The sequence below is a fragment of the Pan troglodytes genome, chromosome 3 (genome assembly GCF_028858775.2).
Source record: "Pan troglodytes isolate AG18354 chromosome 3, NHGRI_mPanTro3-v2.0_pri, whole genome shotgun sequence".
Taxonomy (NCBI): domain Eukaryota; kingdom Metazoa; phylum Chordata; class Mammalia; order Primates; family Hominidae; genus Pan; species Pan troglodytes.
The window spans coordinates 174,459,521-174,481,040 of record NC_072401.2 but is presented as its reverse complement, the minus strand read 5'-3'; the positions used below and the strand labels follow the sequence as shown (position 1 = coordinate 174,481,040).

The 21,520-nt window shown below is 37.1% G+C and overlaps 1 protein-coding gene across 4 annotated transcripts in view; it reads right to left on the bottom strand.

Moving 5' to 3' along the window:
• The window catches only part of GALNTL6 (polypeptide N-acetylgalactosaminyltransferase like 6), a 1,233,774-nt gene that overhangs the window by 239,429 nt on the left and 972,825 nt on the right, over nt 1-21,520 (bottom strand). For all 4 annotated transcript variants that reach the window (XM_001155128.8, XM_009448577.5, XM_016952513.4 and 1 more), the window contains one exon: nt 2,436-2,621. In XM_001155128.8, the coding sequence (XP_001155128.1) occupies nt 2,436-2,621 (186 nt within the window). The remainder of the gene's footprint in view (nt 1-2,435; nt 2,622-21,520) is intronic.

Genomic DNA, 21,520 nt, shown 5'->3' with positions numbered 1-21,520 from the left:
TTATCCATCCAGTCATTCTTTTCATATTTCAACAATTATTTATTGATTAGAAACTATGTGCTAGTCACTTTTTCTAGGTTCTGGGGATACCATGATGAATAACATCACAAAAATTTCTGTCTTCAGGAATGAAGCAAAGACAATTAATAAGCATAATAAATAACTAAATTATATAGTGTTTCAAAGGTGATAAATGAGATTGGAAAAAATAAAACAGGGGAAGGGGAATGCAGGATACTGGAGTGTGGAAAGGGTTGCGATTTTAGAGCATGGCCCTGGTAAGCCACAGAGAGCTAGAAGTGGGCTTTGTCTTACTTTAGTTTAATTAGCAGATGAAGAGACCCCCCCAGCACCATTTCCAGTTAATCTGCACCAAGGGATGGCTAAGCATTTGTTTTTTACCAGGGCAAGCCTTATAATGGGTTTTACTGAATGGTATTTCTATTCAGTAATATTTTACTGAATGGTATTTCCCCAGAGATGTCTTTGACAGAGGAGACCATTGTTGCTGGGTCCAGAATATTTTTTCTCTCATCCCTGCAGGTATTTTAGTATTAAGGTTTCAGTGACTTTCTTCAATCAAATTCAGAATCAGGTTGATTTACAAGTTCCTTGACCATCAAGGAGTCCCAATGTGACCCAAAGAGAATGTGTCTGTTAAAGTAACTGTCAACTTTTCCTTCAAATTTCCTTTTCACTCTTATCCAGCTGCCTAGCTTAGGTTGAAAGCAGCATGACTAATTTTTCATCCAAGGCTTGTGCCTACATTTCAATTTCCAGGGATAAAACAAACAGACTTAATGGGAAATTGAAATTCAGGTATAATCCCAAGAAGGCTCTGCCTGTTTTTTCACTTTGGATGATGTGTCAAGACACTGATAGAGGAAAATAAGAAAGATAGTGATCCTGAGCTTGAATCATTTCTTATCCATCAGGACTACAGGAAATGAAATACTTTAATGAGAAAATGTGGGTTGTGGGTTTCTCTTACTCTTTTTTTTTCTATCTTCTTCTTTTTAGTTAGATTCATAGTGAACAATCAGAGACTCAATAATTGGCATTTAGGGATTTGCTTTGGTTCATAAATAAATTAGGCCTTTTGCTGACTTCCTTGAGTATTCAACACCATATAGGTCAAATTCTGTTTGAGGGAATCTCACTGTTGCTGATGAAGCTCTAAATTGCTGTGTCCTTGGACAAGGTACTTTTAATTAAAGGCTCAGAGGAGTCTCTGACTGCAGGGGCACCAAAACATTCAGTTGATTAGGATAACTGGGCAGTTACCTGTGCAGGCGTATGTGGCTTGGCAATGCGGTGGAGGGTGTTGGGTGCTGGTTATTTCCTGTTTTAAATCCTACACAGTTTCAATTGATTTCCCCCTCCACATCTTTTACTAAGGGAGCTTTGCTGGTTCTTGCTGAAAACCTACACAGTAGTCAACAGCAAATTGTTCTTTCTGAGACAGCTACTGTGAAGGCAGTTGCTAGTGACTTTAGTTCCAAGGCCAGGGATATTTTTACAATAAAAGTTGATTTAGCAAAGTGGGAAAGGAGAACACACCGTGTGAACCAAGAACTTTTTAGAAGGAGGGTTTTTTTTTTTTTTTTCAAGCTGACAATTTATTTCTTATCTACAACTGGACTTTATATTTTACTTCATTTTAAAACAAAAGTAATAAAGCTTGAACTGAACCACATGTATGTTTTCTAGCTTAAATTACTTTCAGTTCTTTCGTGTTTCTAACAGTTCAAGTGTGTTATGACATAATCTTCTTTCCCTCAGCTTAGCCATATTGTGAGCATTTAAGACATAGCACCTGGACAGCTGCACTGTGTTAGAAGGAATCTATGTAAATACAAAGAACTGTATATCTAGGGCTATAGGATGGTGCCAGAAGTGGAGAGAATAACAGAAAAGAAACAGCATTTTAAATCCTAGAAAACGTCAAGGTGCTTCTACTTTAACTGTATTCTGGGGATGAATAATTTTCCTTCCTCTTTTCTTAACAATCCTGTAATACTTGTTCAATGTGTGTGTGTGTGTGTGTGTGTGTGTGTGTGTGTGTGTGTATTTTAATCTTGCTGTAGCTACAGGATTATAAAAGAGTTTTGGGACACGTTTTTCTTTTAGTGTTCACCCGGTGAATTTGACTACACTAAAGGAGGATATCTAAGATAAATGAAACCTTTTTTAAACTGTAAGTTAGATTGAAGTTGATATTATTTAAAATGCCAATTTTATGGCATTACCTAGAATACTGCCTAAAACAGTTACCTAGTAAACTGTTTTCAGCAGTGGTAAATATAAAATTCAAGGCTTCCCCTGGAAAACTTGTAGAAGGGACCTCTAGTGTTTGTTGATTGCAAACTAAATAGAAGCAAACTGCTCACTTCCCCTGAGGCATCCCAGGATGGTGCTTAGCAACCTGTACTCACTGAGGAGTGGAGGCAGCCAGTTCACATTGACCTCGCAGTGGGAGTCCAGGAACGTCAGGACTTCTCCTCTGGCCATAGATGCCCCCAGGAGACGGGTCCGGATGAGTCCTTCTCTTTTCTTGGTGCGAACAATCCTCACTTTGGAAAATCGGGCCATGTATTCTTCCAATTTATCCTTCAGGTGTTCTAGGTAGGAAGCAGAGAATGCATAGAAAAAACACAAAACATTAGTCGCAGCTGAATTATTCACGGTTGTTTGTGCATAGAGAGTATGTGACTGATGAATCCTGGGGTAACATTCTCGTTTCCTCATCTAGATGGGAGATACTAGTAAGATTTTTAGATTTTACACTTTCCAGAAAGCTTTGTAAACTGCAAATATTGCCCTTTTTTGAACACAAAAGTCACTGACATGCCAGAGGTCTGTTATGCAGTTACTGCTGGCTGACAGCCGCAGCGTGTAATCCTAGCCAACACTCCAAAGATGGGCTTCTGCCCTCTGGTCCTGCTGGGTAAAGTCAGATGAAAATCCTGGAAATGGGCTCTTTCCAACAAAAGAGCTCTCTACAGCAAGGCTTTGCCTAGTATTTTGTGTATTGAAAATAATATATGTAAAACAACAGGAAAGATAAATATCTGTCATATCAACAAGAACCAAACAGATTTTTTCCCCCACAAGTTAATAGCAAACTAGCAAGCAAGTTTAGCATCTGGCTTCTGATTTGAAGTGGAAAGGTGACTGGCTGCAGATGAAATACTATACAGTCGTTTGGAACTTACCTATTAAAGATTCGGAAATATTTCTTAGCTATTTAAATTTGGAAATGTTTCCTGCCTAATTAAAAACAAATAGTGGAAACAAAATCAAATTGGATAATTTATTCACAGAATAAAATATTTCCTACTGTCTGTGACAAAATGCATCAAGCTCTCAGTTCTTATTATGTCAAATAAGAGCATTTGCTGCCTTTCTGGGGTTATGTACTTATATATTTTATATCCCCTGCTTTCATTCTGCCCTATCTAAGACATTATGAGGGTTTTATTGGAATCTCTGACAGGTATAGTCTAGTATTCATTGAAGTGGAATCTTAGTATGCTGTATGCTCTGTATTTTTCACTTTTCAAACGTTCTCTTCATGTCTTCAATCAAAGGCAATATTATTAAGTCTCTTCACATGATCTGTAGCAGTAGGGATTCATGTAGGATTTGTGATTCCTTCCTGCTATCCAATGTAACAGATGTCAGAATTACTCTGTATTGAAGTTTCTCTGTGCACAGAGGTTCATTCTCATTTCTTATTAACTAGTGTAGTTTTATAAAATCTTAATTTCCCTTTTTATTGACTGTCCTATGTTTCACAAATGGGTCAATGAAAACAATATTTGGCTTTCTAATTTTCACTGTACAAGAATACAGATGGGGCCGGGCATGGTGGCTCATGCCTGTAATCTCAGCACTTTGGGAGGCAGAGGTGGGTGGAACACCTGATTTCGGGAGTTCAAGACCAGCCTGACCGACATGGTGAAACCCAGTCTTTACTAAAAATACAAAAATTAGCTGGGCGTGGTGGCAGGTGCCTGTAATCCCAGATACTTGGGAGACTGAGGCAGGAGAATTGATTGAACCCGGGAGGTGGAGGTTGCAGTGAGCTGAGATCGCACCGCTGCACTCCAGCCTGGGCAATAGAGTGAGACTGTGTCTCCGAAAAAACAAAAACAAAAACAAACAAACAAATACAGATGGGATTTTCCACGAGAGTGTTTTAGCTCAAAATATGTTCCCCTCTATTTTGTTCTTCATGTAAGTAACAAGGATATGAAGATCAGACTATGAAAAGCAAACTCTTTTTCCAGGGTTGGAATCAGAGTAGGCCTGGGAGGGAGGTCTACAATGGTGATACATATGAGTAGGTCATGCAGACTCTTGAAGCCTGAATAGCCTCACCTATAAAACATAAAGGATTTAGGGGATTGTTTTTCCCTTCTAGAATGTGGTGGACAGTCAAGCTTTGAATTAGGCTTGAGTGAGACTGGTCAGTGTTCATTCAACAAACATTTATGTATTAAGCCAATAATCGAAGACTAGTAAGTCACTTGTATGTATGAATAAAAACAGCATTTTTATCTGAAGAAATGCCTTTGAATGCTGAGCCCAAATGACAAAAAATTTAGAATTTTCTTTTGCCTGGTGAGATTTTGATAATTCATCATCTTGTATCTCTTGCAAATTAAAGGAAGAAGCTTTGGCAAGCCACAGACTAACAAATATGAGTATATAAGCAGTATTGTGCTATCTCAACCAGGAGGCAAGTTCTACTGTGTGCCTCTTTGCTCCTGCCCCTCTGCTCAGTGCTCCCCAACATGATGGCCTCCCTTCTCCACTGTGTGCAAACTGCAAAGAAAGATTCTATCGGCTATACAACACACTGCCTGTGTGTAAGACTGTAGCTTTACTCTCTTGCCAGGGGACTAAAAAAGACAAAAATGACACCACTGCACAATCAAAGGCAATGACTAAGCGATGAGTGACCAATACAAGGACGCCGTTATGTGTCAGCATCTTGAAAGGGCCACATGCTGTCAGGATTACCCACAATAATAAATATTTTAGAAAATTGTATAATCTCATTACTGTACTTTATTTGGGCATTGAAATCTTTCCATATCATCAATTTATAAACAAGTGGCATTCTATATGTTTAATTGTAAATCGGTTTTTTGGACCACAAAAGATATTGTCTCATGGAAATAGCATCTCAACAGTCACTGGGGACTAAACACAGATCATCAATATTTGTTAGGCCCACTAAAATATGTTTTTCCCTTCACTATTCATATGTCAAATGTCACACTATGAGTACCACCTCAGCATTTCAAGATACATTTACGTTTTTCCTCCCTGACACCCAAGGACTAAAGGGGCCTCTCTTGGGAGAGAGGAGGAGAAATGAGTAATTTCCTATAGCTCCATTACAGGGAGTTGTTCTAGAATATTCTAACTTCCCAGATCTTCCAAAGTGAGAGTCAAAGGGTTAAGTCACCTGAGAATGGTTGTCCCAACTTTGGATTTAGACTTTTGTATTCTTTGGTTTATAAGAAATTCTCTAGAACTCAGTGAGGACTGTCTCTACATGTTTTTTATTTTTCTGTACACATTTTCTGATACTGCGTATTTTTCCTATATCAAAGCCCATTTTAATTTACTAAAAAGATTGTTTAGTGTGAATTCACTAAGCATAAGGGGTTTGACCCTTCAATAGTGTCCATTAGATGTTTAGATCAGTTCTTCTAGTTTGAAATTTATGGTGATAATTAGCTTGCTCTGCCTCAGATAATGATCTGGTTGACTGCACTTTGAGGGGTCCTTTCTCTCTTAGTAGTTCATTGTAACATCCAATTACCTATAACTCATGATGAAGGCAGGTATCATCAGTCTAATTAGCAAATTAAACTCTCATACAAGGGATTTACTGAAGATGGTAGAAATAGCTTTAAATTAAAAATATTTTGCCTTTCTTTGGTGTGAACAGAGTTTAGATTAATTTTTCTTTTTTTCTTATTTTAAAACTTTTATTGTGGAGAATTTTGAACATACATAAAATTAGATACTATTACTCCTATTTTTAAAAATATCCTTCATCCAGCCCCAACAGCCATTAACCCATGGTCAGTTGCGCCCCATCTATTTGCCAATGTACTCCCCCCATTTCTCTTATTTTGAAGCAAATGTCAGACAAAAGACCATATTTTAGTCAGGGGTTCTCTGGAGAGGGTTTAGATTCATTTCTAAAATATTATTAACATGATTTTAAACATAATTTTCTATTATTTTAATTCAAGTATTGCATTTTTGAAGATCACTTTTGAACTTCTTTAATTGTAAATAACACCAAGGAAATTTACGGGTTTTATTTATAAGCCAGGCAGATCTGCCTAGTGACTTTGAGACATTTGCAAAACTCTGTATAATTTTTTTGGTCCATGGTCCAGACAACCAGTGAATAAATTACTGTTAAAATCCACTGAGCACCAGTATATCCTGATGATATGGAGAAATGAATACAACTTCAAAAATAGCAGTTTTTGCCAGGGCTTATTGTGTCACTGTGAGGGAATAATGAGATAAAAAGTTGTATTCCAATGAAATTTTGACATCATGTTACTGTGAATACCAAATTTAGCAGTTTTGTAGAATGTATTTTCCTCTTTTTTTCAGAGATTTTACTCATGTGCCATACACTTATATGGAGAATAACCATTCATTAGTGAATTTAGTGTTTAGGGCAGCAACTAAACACCAAAAATACTAACCTTCAGCAATTTGCATAGTCAGAAGAGTCAAAGACATGAGTCCTAGTCCTGTTGCTGACTGGCTGCATGACTTTGGGTAAGTCATTTCACACCATATGACCTCATTTTCCTCAGCTATAAGATGAAGGGTGTATGACTGGCTCACCTCAATTATTCCTTCTAGTTTTTTCTAGTTTTCTAATTCTATAATTTCCCTTGTGATATTTTACTTACTGAGTAGATTCAGTCCCCTCAAATCCTTAGTTTTTCCTTTTAAAAGCATCCCATTGGTTGGTATTTTGGTGTTTTCTTTGGCTATGTCTCACTTTTGAAAGAGACAAATCAAAATAAAGTGAATATGTACCACAGGGCTAGTCAAAAAACAAACTCAAGGGCATTTTCTCTGGTCACTATGGGATCCATCTGATCTTGTACAGTTTACTGTCTATGAGACTGCCACTAATGTCAGAATAATGACTTTGAAGCACTGTTAGTTCATCAAAGATTTAAATCTGCTCAATAAGTTATGCTTATTATGTCAGAAAAATGCAGTCACAGTTTAGAAAGCTTTGAGGGATTGTTCCTGAGGGGGCTGACAAGCTAGTGACCATCAGTATTAGAGAGCCTGGCCAGGACATTGCTAAGTGGAAGACTCACTAAAGGTCATGCCAACCGCTGCCCCAGGCTCAGCAGCTGGTATGGAGGCCCAGCCACTAGTTGCTTAGTTCTTTCTGTTTCATTTGAATTTCCTAATTTACATCTCAAGGAGAGAGCAAGAGGGGCCAGGATACACTATTGATCTGGAGATACGGATTTCTATGTTTAAGTACATACCTATGGTGAGGAAATTTCTTTGATGTTTATACGTTGGTGTTGGCTGATTGCCATAAGATCATGTAGAATATATGCTAGTTATTACGGGTGATACTTAGCTATGAGTTCTGAAATGTAATGGATTATAAATACACAGAAACAAACATATCTAAAATTTGCTGGTTAATCCTTACACAACAAGAATGTACTATTAAGTGCAACTCTTATTCTGCGTATTTTGAGGTTTTTACCAGAGTGATAGGAATACTTTACAACTAAAGAATATAAGATATTCTTAAATTTTTTAATCTACTTGGCATATGTCATATATATATTTTGACTGCAAGTGGAAATGTTAAGGATAACTTTCTACTTAGCAGGCCTATAAAGACATTGTCTATATTCTTTACACTGGAGAAACATAAATATTTTAAGTCTCTAGTTAAATTCCAGAAAATTGTCAATCTCTTCGTGTCCTAGTAGAACACACTAAATCAGTCCCTTTTGATAGCATTTGACTATAGGCATTTCACAATTATCTCTGGAGCACAAAAAAGTCCATCTAAGAAAGGAACAGAATTATTGAAACCATGTTTAATTGCTTCTAGTATGATTTCAGCTGGTTCTATCTCTGGATATCTTATTTGTATTCCTTGAATATTCAAAGCATCATAAGTTATTTGGGAAATAGCTGGGAAAAAATAAATAGATAAAATATATTTTTGCTAATATAAAAAGAAAAAAAGAATTAGAATGTCACCCTTTTGCAACTCCTAATGAATTAATGGATCAAACCATTACAGGCTGCTAACATCACACAAAGAGTGATAATCACTTATTATGTGTTTCCTGATAGGAAGACACATCACCACCTATGAAGTATTCTTGTCAAATGCATTGAATCTGAATTTAATCATTTCTTTAGATAAGTGGTCCCCAAACTTTTTGGCACCAGGGGCCAGTTACATGGAAGACAATGTTTCCATGGGGGCTGGGGAGGGATGGTTTCGGGATGAGACTGTTTTACCTCAGATCACCAGGCATTAGATTCTCATAAGGAGCGCAAAATCTAGATCCCTCACATGTGTAGTTCACAACAGAGTTTGGCTCCTATCAGAATCTAATGGCACTGCTGATCTGATAGGAGGCAGAGCTCAGGTGGTAATCCTTACTCACCTGCTGCTCGCCTCCTGCTGTGGCCAGGTTCCTAACAGGCCACACATGGGTACTGGTCTGCTGCCTAGGGGTTGGGGACCCCAGCTTTAGGTATAACTGTTCTCAGAACGGTCCAAGGATCAGGCTGTTTATTCTTTCTGCCCAATAACGAGATGCAGATGAACTGGGAAAGAAGAGAGTTTATTCCTGTAATTGGGTACAATCTGTAACCAGGCCTAGAAAATATTGCCAGACCAAATCAAAATTACAAAGTTTTTCAGAGCTTATATACCATCTGAGCTATATGTCTACATGTCAGTGTGCATTCGTCTGAAAACGTAAGTCATTAACTTCTTCTAATCTATAACTAAGGTCTGAATTTTGAAGACCTTCCTCTGGAGCTTCAGTAAATTTACTTAATCTAGATAGTTCCAGGTGCCGGGGGTGATTACTCGTTTTTTTTTGTTGTTGTTGTTTGTTTGTTTGTTTTTTTGAGACGGAGTCTCACTCTGTTGTGTAGTGGTGTGATCTCAGCTCACTGCAGCCTCCACCTCCCAGGTTCAAGCGATTCTCCTGCCTTAGCCTCCCAAGTAGCTGGGACTACAACCATGCACCACCATGCCTGGCTAATTTTATTTTATTTTATTTTTAGTAGAGATGGGGTTTCAACATGTTGGCCAGGCTGGTCTCAAACTCCTGACCTCAAGTGATACACTCACCTTGGCCTCCCAAAGTGCTGGGATTACAGGTGTGAGCCACTGCGCCCGGTCCCCTTATCTTGTCTCCTGTTAAATCATGGAAGTTTGAAGAGTTCCTTTAGACTCTCAATACAACTTGTTTGTGGAGGTCTGGGGAGTTTCTTCAGACCCCCAATAAAAACTTGTTTAATCCTAAACAGGTCCTGTTAAGAATTCTTTTATTATCTTGTCGTGCTTCAAGGCCCAAGAAAGGCCTAGGCAAAACTCTTGGTGGGCTTTTGTTACATTCCAGCCTTTGTATAAAAGCACTGGCTCTTTCAGCTTTAACATTTAACTTAACCACTCAGCTAGTGCTGAAACTGTTGTTATGGAGGCCTGCCTGTTCAGCTGTTAGTAATACTTGGCCTGCCACATAACTACAGATTTTTGGGATATAAAGGGATTGGAGAATATATTAAAGGACACAGCAGGAATACAATTGGCAAAATCGAAACGATGGGAAATTCCTCAGGACCAAGGGCTTGATTTTTTTCAATAAATAAATTATAAGGATAAAAAGAAGTGGAAAGGGAATCCTGAATATTAAGAGACACTTAGGAAACATGGCAACCAATTCAGTGGGAAAATATATTTGCTGTTTATTAAGTGGAAGTGGATCATCATGAAGGTCATCATCCTTATCATCATGTTGGGTAGGCTGAGGAGAAGGAAGAAGAAGAGGAGTTGGTCTTGCTGTCTCAGGGGTGGCAGAGACAGAAGAAAATCCATGCATAAGGGGACCTGCACAGTTCAAACCCCTGTTGTTCAAGGGGCAACTGTATATATTTTCAGGATAGCTTTGAATGTATAATAGTTCTGGAGAAAATATTAGAAACAAAAAAGAAACAAAACACCAAGTCTTCATCTAGAACACAGAACCTATGTATTCACCATGGCATGGCCCCTTATGGAGTAGTAAACAGCCCCAGACCCAGTGCCCTGTGTGCCTTGTGGAAAGCTTTTTCCCAGGTTTAGGATTGTGCATGGGTGTGTTCTTCTTTCTATAAAAGGCTCATATATCAAAGTTGTGTGGGCAATACCTTATAGATAAGGTCCCTGAAATGAAAAAAAGATTATTGGTGCCACCATGCATGAAGAAGGTAAGACCTTTTTCAGAAAAAAGACAATGTGTAAGAGGTAGGGGGAGAGAGAGAGCTATAGTTAAAAGATTTATTTGTTTTGTCATCTTATGTATTTATAGAGCATCTACTCTTAGAATGCATTTGGGAAGAGGCGAATAATAGATTATTTTACACAAAATATTTTGGCATTTTGGTAATAGGCTAAACACCACCTATGCAAAAAATGTAGCATATCTGCAATGAAGCTTTTATTTCAGCTAATTAATTACAAATTTGATTTGCACGTGCATTACTTCATTATTTCAATTTTGAAAAGGTAATGCATACTCAGTTAGAAAGGAAATATTTGAATTTTATTTTTCCCTTTCCACAGTATTTTCTTAAGAACTATTTAAGAACTGGTTTTGTCTGATGTTTCAATTATATATTTTTTCCTAAGTATTTTATATTTTTCAAAAATAGTTGTAATTAAAGATCTTCCGAGATTAAATGAAAATGAAGTAATCTGAGTAGAATTTATAGTTTATAATTGTTCTGTTTAGATGAATCTAGAATAAGAATTTTGTATTTTCTCCAAATCAGGGAATATAAAATTAACTATAATTCCAAATTATTTTATCTATATCTTTTTTTTCCGATGACATAGCTTTTACCTCAAAGAAAAAGAAAGCTGTAAACAGAAAATGGTTAAAACTCAGAGGTCTGTTTATGAAATACTGTTGCTGTTTTGAACTTACCATAATCAATCAATTTTCATAACAATGGAAATGTCTCTGATTTTTAATCATTCAGTACTTTTATTAAATTTAAACTTTCTATGTATTGCAAAAAAATAGGCTAGATTACAAACTTTATTTGTGCAAAGTACTTGATAATTCAGTTCAAATGCCCAAATGTAAATATCTTACCATCAGCATTACACAAAGTTGCTGGTTCAGTATTCTACTATTTGACCCTAAAAATATTTAAGAATTTTGCCAAAGATACTATTAAGGCTTTACTCAGTAAATGTTACAAAGTAGTTTAATTCTAGGAAAATATACCACATAATGTGGTCTTTTAAATAAAAAACTCTACACAGATAACATTTGAATTGTCAATGTTGACATAGGAGAACAAATCTCTAACTTCTTTTAGATCACTTCTTCATTTCACCCATTCAGTTTTCTTTGTTGTTGTTGTTAAAAAAATTGTGGTAAAATACATGTAATATAAAATTTGCCTTAATCATTTTTAAGTGTTCAGTAGTGTTAAGCATATTCACATTGTTGTGCAATTACCCTCCATAACTTTTTCATTTTGCAAAACTAAAACCATTACAACAACTCCCCATTTCCCTCTCCCCCCAGCTTCAGGCAACCACCATTATACCTTCTGCTTTTATAAGTGTGACTACTCCAGATAACTCATATCTGTGGTATCATACAGGTTGTCTTTATGTGACTGGCTTACTTGTCTCAGTGCAATGTCCTCAAGGTTCATCCATGTTGTAGTATGTGTCAGAATTATCTTTCTTTTAAGGCTGAATGAATATTCCATTGTATTTATATACCACGTGTTGTTCATCCATTCATCAGTTGGTGGGCATTTTGGTTGCTTTCACCTTTGGCTATTGTGGATAATGCTGCTACAAACACGGGTGTACAAATATCTCTTCAAGAGATTGCTTTCAGTTGTTGTTGTTTTGGCATATACGCAGAAGTGGAATATCTGGATCAAATGGTAGTTCTATTGTTAATTTTTTGAGGAACCACTATACTATTTTTCATAGTGACTGCACCATTTTACATTCCCAGCAACAGTACACAAGGGTGTCTACTCAGTTCTAACGTCCTTTTGACTCTTTTTGTAAAATGTATATATAGATAAATTTTGGTTGAATGTGGAGGAAATCTCCAGCAAAAATTTTGAGAACTATCTGCTATTAAAAATTCCCCCAAATAACTCTTCCCAATCCACTAAATACCCAATATTCTACACAGAAAGAAAAGTCTGAGTATTGACAATGACAAATGCTTTCAATATAGAACATAGTAGCTATCAAAATAAACAAATAGCATGCATAGACATCAAAGTGTCGGGACCAAAGTTATTAACAAGAAAAACCTCCTGAACTTGTAATTTTTCCCCCCACTGCAGCATAGATTAATCAAGAATAGCTTGTTTGAAAACTTCCCAGCTTCCAGTCTAAATCTATGTGACTATAGAGGACTTAACATCAGACTTGCATATGTCTGTGCCAGTTCTTCCCTGCATGCCTCATCTCTTGTCATCTTAGCTGTGTGGTCTGCTCTTTGCATCTAGTGACTATTGAGATCTCTGCCCGCTCTTAGCCTTCCTTTCATTATCAATCATACCAGATATCAGGGAGCTGAATAACATTCAACTTAATTATCTTAGCTAATCCCCCATATTTACCAATGTGTCTATTAAATATCTTATCTTCTTCCCATTCTTCTAAGAAAACTCACTTCTTATCTTTCAGTAGTCCCTTTAATCTTTAAGACTGTCAGAAATGAACATTTTACAAGATTGTCTTGAGATATGAAGAAACTACTTTAAAATTAGTTTAACAAAGAAAAATGATAAAAAGAACCAGTATATTTATGATTTTTCTCTCTAAAGCCTTTAGAGGAAAAATCCCATTCATAAATTTCACAAATCTCCAACTACTTCACCACCTTCTTATTGTATTTTGCCAAACATCAGGTTATATAGTTTTTAAACTGTTTTACTGTTAACCGCTGGTTATTTTTACCTGTACATGCACATTCATAGCTTGGATAAGTAACCTTTTGGGAGATGATTTGACTTAATGACCTACTATTAGTCTGTTCTTGCCTTGCTATAAAGAAGTACTGGAGACTGGGAAATTTATAAAGAAAAGAGGTTTAATTGGCTCATAGTTCCATAGGCTATATAAGAAGCATGGCTAGGGAAGCCTCAGGAAACTTAATCACAGCAGAAGGTGAAGCAGGTGCACACACATCACGTGGCCAGAGTAGGAGCAAGAGAGAGAGAGTGAGGTGGAAGGTGCTACACACTTTTAAACAACCCATGAGATCTCACTATCATGAGAACAGCACCAAGGCATGGTGCTAAACCATTCATGAAAAATCCACCTCTAAGATTCAGTCACCTCTTACCAGGCCCTACCTCCAACATTGGGGATTATAATTTGACATGAGATTTGGGTGGGGACCCAGAGCCAAACCATATCCATGATCATCTCTAAAAACTGGAACTAAGAGTAATTTTTTCCCATAAAAATAATCATTTTCTGTTACTTGTTTTTATAAGACAAAACCAGAATGAGGAATGAGAACTGTGGACCTAAATGATTGTAAGTGAATATGAGCCACATCAAGGAAATTATTAGTAAGGGGAAGTCACAGGCCCCCAGTAAAACCCAATGCTGCATGTATAAATCACCAAGCTGCATAGAACCCACCACTGAACTTAAGGGACTTACAGATTCATTTGGAGCTTTGGAGCTATTTTTAAAAATTCCAAAGTAATTTAAAAAATCAAAGCCAGGATTTCTGAAAAAAGGAAAAAATTAATCTTTAGCTAGTAAAGAAAAGTATATAATTCAGGAGAGACAAAAAACAAACAAACAAAAATGGCCAGGTGTGGTGGCTCATGTCTGTAATCTCAGCACTTTGGGAGGTCGAGGCTGGCGGATCACCTGTGGTCAGGAGTTCGAGATCTACCTGGCCAACTTGGCGAAACCCCGTCTCTACTGAAAATACAAAAATTAGCAGGGCGTGGTGGTGTGTGCCTGTAGTCCCAGCTACACAGGAGGCTGAGACATGAGAATCTGAACCCGGGAGGCTGAGGTTGCAGTGGGCTGAGATCGCGTGATTCAGCCTGGGCGACAGGGCGAGACCCTGCCTCAGAAAAAGAAACCAAAAAATAGGCCGGGCGTGGTGGCTCACGCCTGTAACCCTAGCACTTTGGGAGGCTGAGGCGGGCGGATGGCCTGAGCTCAGGAATTACAGAGCAGCCTGAGCAACACAGTGAAACCCCGTCTCTACTAAAATACAAAAAATTAGCCGGGCGTAGCGGCGTTCGCCTAGTCCCAGCTACTCGGGAGGCTGAGGCAGGATAACTGCTTGAACCAGGGAGGCGGAGGTTGCAGTGAGCCGATATCCATAGCGCCAACCTGCCGGACAGAGCAAGACTCTGTCTCCAAATAAAAAAAAAGAAAAACAAAATCTCTTAGGTGCCATATAGCAGCACAGATATCATATGGGAGCAATAAAATCTCTTCTCTTCCCTTCTTGAAAGTACTTTCATTGCTGCATTGCTTTCCAGTTTAAAAGTATCTGACTCATGCATGCTAATGGCCATATTATTTTTCTTCAGTTTTTTTTCAGAAGAATTTATCCAAATAATGGGAGAGGACACTACATGGGTTGAGTGATAGGGTCCCCAATCTCAAAATAATGTGTGTTAGTGATTTAATAATGTCACCAATAACTGCTAACAAGAACAGCCGTGAAGACCTGTGTGGTTTGGCCTGACTTCATAATAAATAAAGACAAATTGGAAAGGAATTCCTCTAAACAGTTACTGTGAGAAAAATGATATGACAAAATTTCAATTTAGATGAGACCAGAACTAAATTAAATATCTGGGAATTGGTCCTATTCCCAAGGCTACGGAAACTCCCAGTTCTTAATAATATTCTTGTACTGCAATATAGAAGGAAATATGCAGGAAATGGGCTGTCTGCCCTTGTTGATAAAATTGACCTGCTAAAGATGTGTCCTCTCAAGGCATTGCCCCATTTCTTGACAATGCTATTAAATCATGAAAAGGAAAAGAACCATGTAAGAATTGTCTTGGTTTAAAATTTATAAAACAAAGTATTAAGGGGACCAAAAATGCGTCTTAGATTCTTGGATGCAAAGAACCAACAGCATAAGCAGCAAAATATGACAAAGTAATATATGGACATAATAATAAATGTGTCTATGTGTGTTGAGTGCTTATGATATTGTCAGACATGATTCTTGGGTATATTCATGTATTAACTTATTTAATCCTCATTTTCTAGATGATGAAAATTATTCTTACTTACAAATGAGGGAAATGAAGGTCAGAAAGTTTAAGAAATTTGCCTAAGACCACACAGCAAAACAGTGCCTGGAATATTGTAAGTACTCAATAAACGCCAGTGACTATGTGTCAGGAGAAAATAAACAAAACACAACCAAACCAACAAACTGGAACCCAAATGTATTCATCAGGAATTTTCTAAGTAGAAAGAGACTTAATACAGCGAATTAGGTGCTTATAAAATATTATATAATTATTACAGAAGACCTGGAAAATATAGGAAACTGGAGAGGAGAAAAAAAATCACTGAGTTTTACCACTCAAAGTCAATCACTGTTCATATTTTCCTGTTTTGTGTAGGTTTATATTCAAAGTGTACTTGTTCTTTTAAATCTAACATTGAAAATTTCCATGGTATTCTATATTTTATATAAAATAATATGTATTATTTTAAATACGTCATAACTTTTTCTTATTGTTTAAGATTTAGATTGTTTACATGCACACAGCATTGATATTATAAATCATATACAATTTATATTTTTGTGAATAATGTTTTCTGAATCTGTAATTTTCTTTAGGAGATACTCCTGGAGGTAAAAGTAGTGCGTCATAGGGTATGAGCCTATGCAGATTAATCTATAGTCAATAATAATTTAATTGCACATTTAAAAATAACTAAGAGAATGTAATTGGATGGTTTGTAACACAAAGGATAAATGCTTGAGGGGATGGATACTCCATTTCCATGTGATTATTACACATTGCATGCCTGTATCAAAAAACATCTTGTGTACCCTGTAAATATATATACCTACTATGTAACCACAAAAATTAAAAATAAATTATTTCAAAAAAGAAGAGACTGAAAACTTTGTCTTCATTTGCTATGGAAGTCAGAAAACTTGCAGTAGCCAAGCAGATATTAAAGGCCGTAAAATCCATTCGGTTCTTTTTTGAAAGAGAGCTGAGGTCACCAGTCACACCACCAAATTGCCAAACCATAAGCCCAATAAGCACCTCTCTTCATATGCTCTCCCTTTTTTCTTGTTAAAATGAACGAGTTATCCCTGCACCCACACAAGGCCACCCTCTCTATTTGTGTACAGGATCTCATCCTTTCTTGTCTGCTCAAGAACATGGTTCCTATAGGTGTCCCATCTCTTCCCTGCATCCTCATTTTCAGTATTTCTACTGAGACATTCCATCTTCAAATAAAAGTGTTGCAATCTCTCTCTCCTAAAAAGCAAACCTTCTTTGATCTCCGCCTTTCTCCAGCTTCTGTCTCATTTACCTACTCCATTTTGCGAGGGATTTTGTGAAGGAGTTTTCTAAACCTGCAGTCTCCACTTCAGCTTCTCTCATTCTCTCTTGAACTCATTTCTCTTTTTCATTCATTCGAGATGTTCTTGGTAATCTGTCCAAATAGCATTCCTCTGAATGATCATTTGCCTTTGGAAATGGCAGGAATTTGTTTCAGATTATTCTTCCAAGAAACAGCTCTCGTTTAGACTCAGAGTGAAAGGGACGTGATAAGAACGCAGAACACAGAGGTAGAGTAGGGAAGGACAAAAGGAGTTATTACCGAGGAAATGATTTTGAAATTCATTGAAGGAGAAAAGAAAATGAGACATACAGGTCTAATTGTGAGCACAGAGTACTTTTGTGATCACCTGCAGGGTTGATTCTGACGAAGATTCGTACTTTGTCAATGTATCTAGGAAGGCTGGGGTCATAAACAAGATAAAGATCCTGGAAAAAGTCTGCAGTGGTGAAAGCCCTTGCTTGAGTAATTGAAAGCTAAACTGGAAAAAGCACTATGAAATATAATTTGGCCCTCTTCTCCAGGGAATGGAGAAAATGATCTAATAGGTCTTTTTCATCTCTGCTTTTTGTGACCTCTGGCTGTTAACAGCACTCTTCCTCGTTATGTCAAAATGAATTGCCTATTTACTACTGAACTCTAGAAAATGATTTCTCTCCCTAGGTAAGACAACAAACTAGCATTGCCTACATGCACTTCATTTCAACTCAATCAATGTCCAAGGAGTCATTTTTAAATGGGTAATATTATTTCCAGGACATTTTGCTTATTTGCTGAGTAATGGTTCCCTTTCACTGTCAAGCCAGAGAGCTCCCCCAAATTTTAGAAGGAATTCCCAAAAGAGTGTAAAACGTATTTGCAAAATGGAAAGCAAAATGAAGTAATATGGCCTTTAAATTGCCAATAACCTCCACAGCAGGGCTGTTTATTAGTACTGGAATCTGCTTAGGCTGTTTTTTTCCAAGACAATAAACATTGAAAAACAATGATGCAGGATGACTGCATTTCTGTTCTACAGTATTGCATAAATTTCCTTTTCTTGGACAGGCAGAAGGAATAGAAGTCACTATTTAAATTTTTTTACCAAGCAATAAATAAATGGTGTTCTTCAGAGAATACATACACACACATGCACATACGTATGTATATATATGCATACATGCATATATGTATATATCACTTCTGTCACTAAGAATAAGTGAAAGTTGGCTAGTTTGTAATTTACAAAAATATAGATCATTGTTGCCTGTGCAAGCTTGACTAAATGAGGCAATAAATCATATGTCTAAAATATGCCAAGCATGTGCCAAGGCAAAAGTTGGCTTAGAAAGTGATGAGTACAGAATTGTTTAGCAGTATGAGTTTTATAGTCTGTCACTGGCATGACAAATAATGATAAAGGGCAGCATCATGTCTCCTCTACTGATAGTCCAGCAACAAATTTTCGATTGTAATTCTTTTGTTTGTCCCTCTTTATCTTCATTTGAATGGGCTGCATCTCCTTGAGCGGCAGCAAAGATATATATTTTCCCTGCTACTGATGTGTCTCCCATGGTCCCGGGATGCTTTTCACACTTGATAAAGTTCACCTATGGAAGGGACTGCAGTGAGTCGGCGTGCTGCAATTGAGATAGACATGATGTTGATTTTTTCCACTGTCTTCGGACAGAAAAGCCCTGCATTGCTAGTGTTTTACCAAGGCTACTCTCCCAGGAAGAATTTGTTATAACTTTATAAAGATCATTCAGCCTGTAAATTCTGACTGATTCTGAAAACTTGTGCTAGACCAAATCCCTATTTTTGAGTCTGAGACTACTTTTTCTACCACCATGATTAAGATGAGAATAAAATAATACACATTAAAAGTGATTAAAACATTAGTTAATAAAACTGAAACCAAGCAAAGTCAATACTAGAAATGCAATGCTTCTCTTTGAATATCCCGTGAACAAAATAAATGTAATACGAATGTGGTACAAAGAAGTACTATTGGAAATACAGGGTGCAGTCCTCAGAGTCTTGTAGGTTGTAGTATAAGCAGGGATATAGTAAGTTTTCACATGGGGTGATAATGTCTCCAAATAGGGCTCCTTTATTTTAGGGGATTGAGACAAATGACATACAAATTCTGAAAGGGAAGATCTTGGAACTTTAGTTAGAGACATACAAAATTCTGAAAGGGAAGATCCTGGAGCCTGAATTAGAGGAATAATATTTACATAGATAAAGAGGGAGGAAGGGAAGGTGTAGTCTTGGGAATGAGGAATAAAAAGTCATGGAATAATCAATCCTGAGATGGTTCTTTATTATGAAAACACAATTAAAAACTAAACAACTGACCAAACACTCAGCCAAGCAATAAAACCAACAATCCCTGCTTGGGTAGCCTTTTCAAGAAAAAAAAAAAAAAAAAAAAAAAAAAAAAGCTAAACTATGCAGTCATGTGAATCGTGAATCCAGAGGAAACCAAAAATGCTAAAACAAGCCCTGATCTCTCATCTCATCTTTTTTCCTTTAGTGACTATAATATTTAAATGCTTTCATTTTCCTTTTTGGAAGATAAGCAATACATTCACAGGTAAAATATTTAACATGAAAGTATATATTGAAAAATCTCACCCCATACTTCCAGGACTTCATTTTTCCTCACTTTTTTACTAGTTTCTAATCTATATTTATATAATGAATACTTTTGGCTTATAGAATTATACACATGTATATGTGAATAAACACACATGTAGTACACACATATGTATATATATATAGATATATGCATATATATGTGTGTATATGTAATTAATTTTACTGTAGTTTTTAAACATTAAGGGGATTTCTTTGGAAAATCTAGCAATACATGACATACCATTGGCCATAAATATACTCTTCATTTATTTGCGCTCATTTTGTATTAATAAATGTTTTCTATTTTCACGTCATGGTTTTGATGAATTCTCATTAAATGTAACTTAAAACTATCACTAGAAGCATCGTGAAATGTCTCAAATGGTTCTGATATTATCAAGTTATCCTGGGTGAGTTGCCCACATGGAACAGCCAAACCAGTCCATGGCTCCTGGAACTTATGCCCTCTAGGCAGTGAGATCCTTAGACTAATAATCGCATGGAGGGCTTAGGAGCTTGTTATGGTTTCTAACAAAAATGAACTCTCAGTAGAATGCCAAGACTAGGCATCAGCAGAGCAGAATCCAACATGCCTTTTTACTTTCTTTTGTTGGGCTGTTTTCTCTGACAATGAGTTTCAAATAATTTTTAGTTTCTCCATCAGAAATTAACTTTTTTTTCTTTTCCTAAACAAGGAACACAGGCTTAAACTGGTTAAAGCAGAAAGGGGCATTTCATAGAACCCAAAAGTAGGAAGCAGAGCTGCTGTGCTCTAAAATTTATCTTCATTTTTTAGATTAGGAAATAAGGGATAACAGAGGGTAAGCCACAGACCCTTTCTTCCCCACTTCTTACTCTTCCCACCCTCCCCCTCAGAGGACATAACTCACAACCCCTCTTAAAGCATTTTCTAAGGAAACCACTCAGATTCTTCCACATTCCGTTATCTTTTTCAACCAGGAAAGGAGGATCCTTTTGCTACTTTCAGGTGATTATTTTAAAGTTATAAACCAAACTAATCCAAACCAAATCACTCATGCACCCAGCTGTGTATCTCCATTTACCTCCACCACTGTTGTTTATCAATGTACTGGTTGTTCTATATTTTCAATGGAGGATACTGGGGCCTGAGTTATTTAAAAACCTACTTAAGTAACTCATTTTAAAACTTTGTTTCCTTGACTTCAGTAACAGTTACTTTCGTACACTGCAGTCACCTATTCTCAAACCCACATCTTGTGTCTTGCCCTCACCCAAAACTGTCCATTATACAGAAATAATAGTGCTAGTGTCTGAATCTCAGACCACAGTTTTCTGTCATCGACTTCCTTCTGTTCCTTTACCTTTTGCTGTCATTACATTGTCTTCTCCATTTTCTTCCAATCCAGCATTTTCTCTGGATGTCTGTTCCATCTCTATCCAGCATGAATTCCATGGTTCTGTATCTGGACCAGTATTGAGGATCTCCTTGATCCCCTATTCTCTCTGCACACTTCATCTCTAGATCATAGCTACTGTGTGCTTTGCTATTCCTAAGACTGGGTGGAAGAACTGATGCTTTTTTTTTTTTTTTTTTTTTTTTTTTTTTGATGGAGCCTCACTCTGTAGCCCAGGCTGGAGTGCAGTGGCGTGATCTTGGCTCACTGCAACCTCTGCCTCCCAGGTCCCAGTTCAAGCAATTCTCCTGCCTCAGCCTCTGAGTAGCTGGGATTACAGGTGCACATCACCATGCCCAGCTAATTTTTTTTGTATTTTTAGTAGAGACGCAGTTTCACCATGTTGGCCAGGCTGGTCTTGAACTCCTGACCTCGTGATCCGCCTGCCTCGGCCTCCCAAAGTGCTGGGACTACAGGCGTGAGAACTGATGCTTTTATTAGTCAGCTGGAGCTGCCATGATAAAATACTACATACTGGGTGCTTAAACAACAGACATTTATTTCTCATAGTTCTGTAAACTGGAGTCCAAGATCAAGGCACCATGGGGTTAGTTTCTGG